Consider the following 9714-nt stretch of genomic DNA (forward strand, 5'->3'; position numbering starts at 1 on the left):
AGCTATTTTGGCATTCCTCATCTAGTCTTTAAGGTTTCACAAAGGAGGCCATGATTCTCATCTATCATATAAAAAAGGAACATAAAAATGTTTATTTTTAGTGATAAATATTCTGGATATTGTTTTGTGTGTGCATGAAACCAAATAATTACATGGAAAACTAAAATATAATGCATAGCTTTGAATCACTCAATTGGAAACATTGCACATTCACAGAAGAAACGGTAAGTCAAGATATGAATAAGAAATAAGAAAAAAAGATAAGGTAATTCCAATGCTTAAAAAAATGAGAAACAGTTTTTTTTAATTGAAACACACATATATATATATTACACTGTCAATCAAGAAATGTGAAAAAAAATACAAATGACATCATTTAAAAAAATCAACACCATTTTACTCTCTCTCTCTCTGTCTCACACACATGCATTATTTACATCATTTTATTTCACACACACACACACACACACACACACACACACACACACACACACACACATATATATATATATATATGTATGTATATGTATATACATATATATATATATATATATATATATATAGTTCAGTGCTTTAGCAAAGAAAAAAATATGAACAGTTGATGAAGGAGGCACAACAGTGGCCCCCAAAAAAATGTGATTCAAAGAAAAATAATCAAGTTCTAGTGCCTGTGCATTCAAGTCAACGGTATGTGATGCAAAGAACTCGGAACACAAAATCACCTCAGAATGAACATTTTCAAGTATCATGATATTATAACAGATATGTGTGACGTCATTTAACTTTGTTTTTCACCCTCATCAAACATTTTAATTTGATGGCACCATAAATACTGACTAGTCAATACATCCATGTGTAAACACTCCTGGGACAGCAACCAAACATCTGTTTTGAAGAATACAAGCACCCTGCACTGGAAAATGTTCATGCACAGCATACATACATCATATAATACACACGTCAGTATGGAAGACAGTTTCCAAACAAACAATTCTGGGGTAAGTAGTGTGCCTGCCACCAAGGAAATAGATTCATAATATATATACCAGCAGCAACTACACTCTGAAGAAAATCAGACATGCAAGCCAAAGATCCCCTAAACCATGTCGGCAATCAGTGGGTTATTAGAACACAAACATTCCCAGCATGCTCCACTGAAAACTAAAAGGGGTGGGGGGATGGAGTAAAAAATGCCATCAAAGAAATACAAGACGCCATGACCTGGAGGCAGACATGAAGTGGACAGGCTGCACATGGGGGACAGGTGGAGGGACTGCCACAGGATCAGGATGGCTGGAAAATGCTTGTTGGTGATGTCGCAGATGGAGCAACAGGCATAGGTGAGGTGAGATTAGAGTTCTTCAGTGTGACATACCCCAAGGGTGACATCGATGTTCCAGTGAACTGCAAGTCTTCTGGACTTTGATCATCCTCTGCAGTTTCGTCACTATCAGTGTCAACAGTTGTCTTGTCCAAAGTGAACATGCAGTCACCATCAGATTCCCACAGTTTGAGTTTGTGGAAGTTGGGGTGTATGCTGTCAAAAGATGGTGATGAACAGTATCCAGAATCTAGCCTCACCCAATCGGGGTTTTGTTCATCCTCATTCTGTCCAACATCCAAACCGTTCGTTTCCTGTGGGCCGTGACGACCTGGTGTGGTCATCACATGGGCCGGGGTCCGTGAGGGGGACTGACTGACACCAGTGCTGCAAATGGCACTGTCCTGTGCTGCAGGCAGGGCAGCACTGTCTGCATGTTGCAACTCCATGCTGTTTCTGTCCTTTGGAAGATTCTGTGGGACAGGGTTGTTGGTTTGAGCCGTGGTGCTGGTGAGAACAGAACAGTGAGGAAAACTACTGTCCTGGAGGCTGTCTGAAGGCTGAGAAGAATGAGACACATAGCCTGTCATTCCAGACTTAGAATCTGAAGGCAGAGAAGAATAGCCTGTTGTTCCAGACTTAGAATCTGAAGGCAGAGAAGAATAGCCTGTTGTTCCAGACTTAGAATCTGAAGGCAGACAAGAATGAGACACATAGCCTGTTGTTCCAGATTTAGAATATGAAGGCAGAGAAGAATGAGACACACAGCCTGTTGTTCCAGACTTAAAATCTGAAGGCAGAGAAGAATAGCCTGTTGTTCCAGACTTAGAATCTGAAGGCAGAGAAGAATAGCCTGTTGTTCCAGACTTAGAATCTGAAGGCAGAGAAGAATAGCCTGTTGTTCCAGACTTAGAATCTGAAGGCAGAGAAGAATAACCTGTTGTTCCAGACTTAGAATCTGAAGGCAGAGAAGAATAGCCTGTTGTTCCAGACTTAGAATCTGAAGGCAGACAAGAATGAGACACATAGCCTGTTCCAGACTTAGAATCTGAAGGCAGAGAAGAATAGCCTGTTGTTCCAGACTTAGAATCTGAAGGCAGACAAGAATAACCTGTTGTTCCAGACTTAGAATCTGAAGGCTGAGAAGAATAACCTGTTGTTCCAGACTTAGAATCTGAAGGCTGAGAAGAATAACCTGTTGTTCCAGACTTAGAATCTGAAGGCAGAGAAGAATGAAACACATAGCCTGTTGTTCCAGACTTAGAAGAATGGTCTGTCATTCCAGACTTAGAATCTGAAGGCAGAGAATTATCCTGTCGTTCTAGACTTAGATGAGACACATAACTTGTGGTTCCAGTGGGAGGGCTTGTACACAGACTGTGGGGAATAGAAAAATCGCTAGGCACAGGTTCAGCCCTGGGTCCATGGCTGTGTGGAGTCAGTGAGGACTGGGGGGGATCCCCTTCAGCTCTGTGTGGTTCAAGCCCCTGCTGTGGCCCCTGACCCTTGGTTTCCATGCACCCGGTCAGGGGAAGGTACGCTGAACACAGGGGCTGAGAAACAGCTGGTGACACTGTTGCCTGGCTGAGGCCGCCCCTTGCAGGACCCCCTTCATCTGCTGGACTTACGGAGTCTTCTGGGCGTTCAGGTCCCAAGTCATCCACGGCACCACCTCCCTGGTCCACCGCGGTCAGTGGAGTTTCTTCAACATCTGTGTCTGTGACACATGTAGCACTGTCCAACGCTGTCAGTGGAGTTTCTTCAACATCTGTGTCTGTGACACATGTAGCACTGTCCAACGCTGTCAGTGGAGTTTCTTCAACATCTGTGTCTGTGACACATGTAGCACTGTCCACCACTGAAGCAGAGAAAGCTTCAGCATGTGACTCCGACTTCAGGGAAGGCTGTAGACCAGGGCAGGCCAATGCATGGGCATCCACAGGTCTTTCATCAACATCTTCACATGGATTATCATCCATTTCGTCTGTGAAGTCAAGGTCATCTTCCTCTTCTCTCCAGTCCATCTGGCAATCTTCAGCTGTAAAGCTTGGTTGAGAAAGTCCAGGAGAAGGTGGCAGAAGAACATAGGATGCTGAACCTGTTGCTGTGCTTGGTTCCAGCTGTGAACTGTGTGGTGGAGTAAGTAAGCCTCGGTGGAGAAGGCTCTCACTGCTGTCTGGCTTCACTGCATGACCATCTTCACCAGCACTTTGTTCCTTACTTTTGTTGCCTTCCTCTGGAACACTGCTGACCACAGCTGCCTCAGCCTCACTCTGTGCTGTACACCCTGCCTGTGCACACTGGCCACCATCAACCTCCGTCTTCACGTCTGCACCAGACCAGGGGTGGTTCCTCACCAAAGCAACACTACCTGAATGGTGGGCAAAACGGAGAGTGTCTCCTGCTGTCATCTGTGAGTCACTGCCAACACTGGGGTTGTTTAAACCTGCCGCACTGGAACTGTCTCTGCCCAGTTGCTGTACAGGAGTGAGGGAGTCTGACAAGTGAAGCCCCACACTGGCAGGCCCAGGACAACAGGGTGTGGAGGCGTCCCACTGATGACCCACAGCTGTGTATCTCTCGATGTAGTTCCTCTCCACCATCGACACCTGCAGAACACCACCCTCCCCCTCCTCGTCTTCCTCGTTCACAGACTCACCATCACTCCCACACCCATCTTCTCCCACCCCCCCATCCACCACGCTAACCACACTCTCCTGTGGGGCCCCCAGCATGGCCACAGACATGTCCACCGTGGGTCTGCTGTGAGCGCTCTCCACCTGTGGGGTGTCTGCGGACCTGGTGTCTGTGACGGAGGAAGTGACCACCAGTGGGAGGCAGTCCACAGCCATGGTGATGCAGCACTGCCTGGTGGTCAGGTCCCCTGTGGCCTTCAGCAGGTCAGCAGAGACATGACTGGTGGGCACCGCACTGCTTTCTCCACCAGTCTGCACCTGTCACATTTCAACATCACTTTTTGGCCTGTGTAGTCCGTTGCTTTTTGTTGTTTTTTTGGGGGGTTGTTTCAAAAGAACTACACACATTTAGACAATTCAAATTCTCACTCTTTCAAGCTGAGTTTCTTGACGAACTTTTATTACTTTTTATTGGCTCAACCAGTTGTGCAAATTACACAGACTCCTTCCCAAAAGGGTCAAGGGTGGACAAAAAACAAACAAAACAAACAAAAAACAGAGAGTAACGTGAAGAACAGATCACACAAAGGATGTTGAAGGAACACAATGTGCAATGAGGCGGCACAGAGGGTCGAGGAGTGGACAACAGCACTGAAGAATAGAGGATAGAGGAATGGCCAACAATATGAAGAATTAAGAACTGGACAACAGTATAGGGGATAGAGGACTCGACAACAGTATCACAAAATACAGGATAGAGGAATGGACAACAGTAAAGAGGAATGGACAATAGTATAGAGGAATGGACAACAGTATAGAGGAATGCATGGACAATAGTGTAGAGGATAGAGGACTCGACAACAGTATTGCAGAATACAGGATAGAGGAATGGACAACAGTATAGAGAAACAGAGGACTTGACAACAGTATTGCGGAATATAGGATAGAGGAATGGACAACAGTATAGAGGAACAGAGGACTCGACAACAGTATTGCGGAATATAGGATAGAGGAATGGACAACAGTATAGAGGAATGGACAATGGTCTAGAGGATAGAGGACTCAACAACAGTATAGAGGATAGAGATCTGGACAACAGTATCAAGGATAGAGGAATGGACAACAGTATAAAGGAACAGAGGAGAGAAACTGACAACAGTATAGAGGATAGAGATCTGGACAACAGTATCGAGGATAGAGGAATGGACAACAGTATAAAGGAACAGAGGAGAGAAATTGACAACAGTATAGAGGATAGAGATCTGGACAACAGTATCGAGGATAGAGGAATGGACAACAGTATAAAGGAATAGAGGAGAGAAATTGACAACAGTATAGAGGATAGAGATTTGGACAACAGTATCGAGGATAGAGGAATGGACAACAGTATAAAGGAATAGAGGAGAACAATTGACAACAGTATAGAGGATAGAGATCTGGACAACAGTATCGAGGATAGAGGAATATACAAAAGTATAAAGGAATAGAGGAGAGAAATTGACAACAGTATAGAGGATAGAGATCTGGACAACAGTATCGAGGATAGAGGAATGGACAACAGTATAAAGGAATAGAGGAGAGAAATTGACAACAGTATAGAGGATAGAGATCTGGACAACAGTATCGAGGATAGAGGAATGGACAACAGTATAAAGGAATAGAGGAGAGAAATTGACAACAGTATAGAGGATAGAGATCTGGACAACAGTATCAAGGATAGAGGAATGGACAACAGTATAAAGGAATAGAGGAGAGAAACTGACAACAGTATAGAGGATAGAGGAATGGACAACAGTATAAAGGAATAGAGGAGAGAAATTGACAACAGTATAGAGGATAGAGGAATGGACAACAGTATAAAGGAATAGAGGAGAGAAATTGACAACAGTATAGAGGATAGAGGAATGGACAACAGTATAAACGAATAGAGGAGAGAAATTGACAACAGTATAGAGGATAGAGGAATGGACAACAGTATAAACGAATAGAGGAGAGAAATGGACAACAGTATAGAGGATAGAGGAATGGACAACAGTATAAAGGAATAGAGGAGAGAAATTGACAACAGTATAGAGGATAGAGGAATGGACAAACAGTATAAAGGAATAGAGGAGAGAAATTGACAACAGTATAGAGGATAGAGGAATGGACAACAGTATAAAGGAATAGAGGAGAGAAATGGACAACAGTATAGAGGATAGAGGAATGGACAACAGTATAAAGGAATAGAGGAGAGAAATTGACAACAGTATAGAGGATAGAGGAATGGACAACAGTATAAAGGAACAGAGGAGAGAAATTGACAACAGTATAGAGGATAGAGGAATGGACAACAGTATAAACGAATAGAGGAGAGAAATGGACAACAGTATAGAGGATAGAGGAATGGACAACAGTATAAAGGAATAGAGGAGAGAAATGGACAACAGTATAGAGGATAGAGGAATGGACAACAGTATAAAGGAATAGAGGAGAGAAATGGACAACAGTATAGAGGATAGAGGAATGGACAACAGTATAAAGGAATAGAGGAGAGAAATTGACAACAGTATAGAGGATAGAGGAATGGACAACAGTATAAAGGAATAGAGGAGAGAAATTGACAACAGTATAGAGGATAGAGGAATGGACAACAGTATAAACGAATAGAGGAGAGAAATTGACAACAGTATAGAGGATAGAGGAATGGACAACAGTATAAACGAATAGAGGAGAGAAATGGACAACAGTATAGAGGATAGAGGAATGGACAACAGTATAAAGGAATAGAGGAGAGAAATTGACAACAGTATAGAGGATAGAGGAATGGACAAACAGTATAAAGGAATAGAGGAGAGAAATTGACAACAGTATAGAGGATAGAGGAATGGACAACAGTATAAAGGAATAGAGGAGAGAAATGGACAACAGTATAGAGGATAGAGGAATGGACAACAGTATAAAGGAATAGAGGAGAGAAATTGACAACAGTATAGAGGATAGAGGAATGGACAACAGTATAAAGGAACAGAGGAGAGAAATTGACAACAGTATAGAGGATAGAGGAATGGACAACAGTATAAACGAATAGAGGAGAGAAATGGACAACAGTATAGAGGATAGAGGAATGGACAACAGTATAAAGGAATAGAGGAGAAAAATTGACAACAGTATAGAGGATAGAGGAATGGACAAACAGTATAAAGGAATAGAGGAGAGAAATTGACAACAGTATAGAGGATAGAGGAATGGACAACAGTATAAAGGAATAGAGGAGAGAAATTGACAGCAGTATAGAGGATAGAGGAATGGACAACAGTATAAAGGAACAGAGGAGAGAAATTGACAACAGTATAGAGGATAGAGGAATGGACAACAGTATAAACGAATAGAGGAGAGAAATGGACAACAGTATAGAGGATAGAGGAATGGACAACAGTATAAAGGAATAGAGGAGAAAAATTGACAACAGTATAGAGGATAGAGGAATGGACAAACAGTATAAAGGAATAGAGGAGAGAAATTGACAACAGTATAGAGGATAGAGGAATGGACAACAGTATAAAGGAATAGAGGAGAGAAATGGACAACAGTATAGAGGATAGAGGAATGGACAACAGTATAAAGGAATAGAGGAGAAAAATTGACAACAGTATAGAGGATAGAGGAATGGACAAACAGTATAAAGGAATAGAGGAGAGAAATTGACAACAGTATAGAGGATAGAGGAATGGACAACAGTATAAAGGAATAGAGGAGAGAAATGGACAACAGTATAGAGGATAGAGGAATGGACAACAGCATAAAGGAATAGAGGAGAGAAATTGACAACAGTATAGAGGATAGAGGAATGGACAACAGTATTGAGGATAGAGGAATCGACAACAGTACTGAGGATAGAGGAATCGACAACAGTAATGAGGATAGAGGAATGGACAACAGTAATGAGGATAGAGGAATGGACAACAGTACTGAGGATAGAGGAATCGACAACAGTAATGAGGATAGAGGAATGGACAACAGTATGGAGGAATAGTGGATACAGGACTGGACAACAGTACAACCAAGTGAACAGAAACAGACCCCAAAAAAATGTCCAACACAGCTGGAAGACGTAGCTGCAAACATTCAATACCAGTGGAGTGGTGGCCTAGGAAGTGAGAGCATCTGTGTGTACTGGTTCCAATCCACACTCGCCAGTATTTTTTTTTCTCTCCATCCACAACACCTTGAATGGTGGTCTAGACATTAGTCATTTGGATGAGATGACAAACTGAGGTCCTGAGTGCAGCATGCACTTGTCACATGTAAAAGAACCCACGGCAACAAAAAGGTCGTTCCTGGCAAAATTCTGTGGAAAAATCCACTGGCAAACTTATCATCCTTGGAGATTTCAACTTTCATTTCGACAACCAAACCTCCACTGATGTCAAATGCCTATCTCAATCTCTGTCCAATCATTCTCTCTCTCAGCTCGTTACAGAACCGACACACAGATCTGGCCATACGTTGGACTGGCTCATCACACATGACTCTGATGCCATGATTGCGTCAGTGACTGTAACTGACGAACTTTCTTCTGACCATTCTGCTATTGTATTCTCGCTTAATATTTCAAAACCTACCAGAACCAAAAAATCTGTTACTCATCGCAACCTTAAATCCATCAACATCAACACTTTTTATTCTCAAGCTGCTGAACGTCTTTCCAAACTTTCTTCCTGTACCAACGTCTCCACACATTACAACACTGTTCTCTCTGAAATGCTGGATGAACATGTACCCCCACTACCCACATGCTGCCTGATAGGCCTTCCGCCCCATGGTACACACAAGACATTCGACTTGCAAAACACAAACATCACCAGTTGGAACGGTGATGGCGATCAACAAAACTGAAAGTCCACAATCAGCTCTTCCGGAAACAAATAAATGAAGTCAAACATATGCTCTCATAAGCGAAGACAAACTTCTTTTCTTCTCAAGTTCTCGATGCCATATCCACCAAATCTCTTTATTCTATCATGTCAAATCTTCTTGGTACTGCAAAAAAGACTCCTCTTCCTTCTGCCTACAATTTATCTGAACTCCCTAATGTCTTCTCCTCTTTCTTTTTCAACAAAGTCCAAAATACTCGTACGAGCTTGGACCAGATGCCTTTCCAACCTGTTCATCCTGATCCTCAATTCAATGGCACTCCTCTTCATTCCTTCAATCCATTGACTGAAACAGAAGTTCATGAAATCCTGAAAGAAATGACAGTAAAATCCTGTGAACTCGATCCTATACCAGCCTCGGTCTTTTCCCAGTGTGTCTCACAGCTTCTCCCCACAATCACCAATATTGTCAACTCATCCCTTCTTACTGGATTGTTTCCATCCACTTTCAAAACTGCAATCGTCCGGCCTCTTCTGAAAAAAACCCAACCTTTGATGCAAACATTTTGAAAAATTATCACCCAGTTTCTAACCTTCCTTTCCTGTCCAAACTCCTTGAAAAATCTGTCCTGAAGCAGCTCAACAACCACCTTTGTTTCAACAATCTCCTTCACCGTTTTCAGTCTGCATATCGTGCTGACCACAGCACCGAAACCATTCTTCTTCATATCCTGAACAATCTACTGCTAGCGTCCGACTCAGGAAAAATTTCCCTTCTCACTCTTCTCAACTTGTCAGCCGCCTTTGACACGATAGACCATTCAATCCTTCTTTCCCGTCTTCATTTTACTTTTGTCGTCAATGGCGCTGTTCTCAACTGGTTCAAATCTTATCTCACTGA

The 9714-nt window shown here is 42.6% G+C and overlaps 1 protein-coding gene across 1 annotated transcript in view; it reads right to left on the reverse strand.

Annotated features, from left to right (window-relative positions):
• Window positions 1-453: 453 nt before the first annotated feature.
• The window catches only part of LOC143280372 (uncharacterized), a 43242-nt gene continuing 33981 nt past the window's right edge, over window positions 454-9714 (reverse strand). Inside the window, exon 16 of the mRNA XM_076585009.1 lies at window positions 454-4275. Within this exon, the coding sequence (XP_076441124.1) occupies window positions 1285-4275 (2991 nt within the window). The 3' untranslated portion in view covers window positions 454-1284. The remainder of the gene's footprint in view (window positions 4276-9714) is intronic.

The sequence above is a fragment of the Babylonia areolata genome, chromosome 3, assembly GCF_041734735.1.
Source record: "Babylonia areolata isolate BAREFJ2019XMU chromosome 3, ASM4173473v1, whole genome shotgun sequence".
In the NCBI taxonomy this organism is placed as follows: Eukaryota; Metazoa; Mollusca; class Gastropoda; order Neogastropoda; family Buccinidae; genus Babylonia; species Babylonia areolata.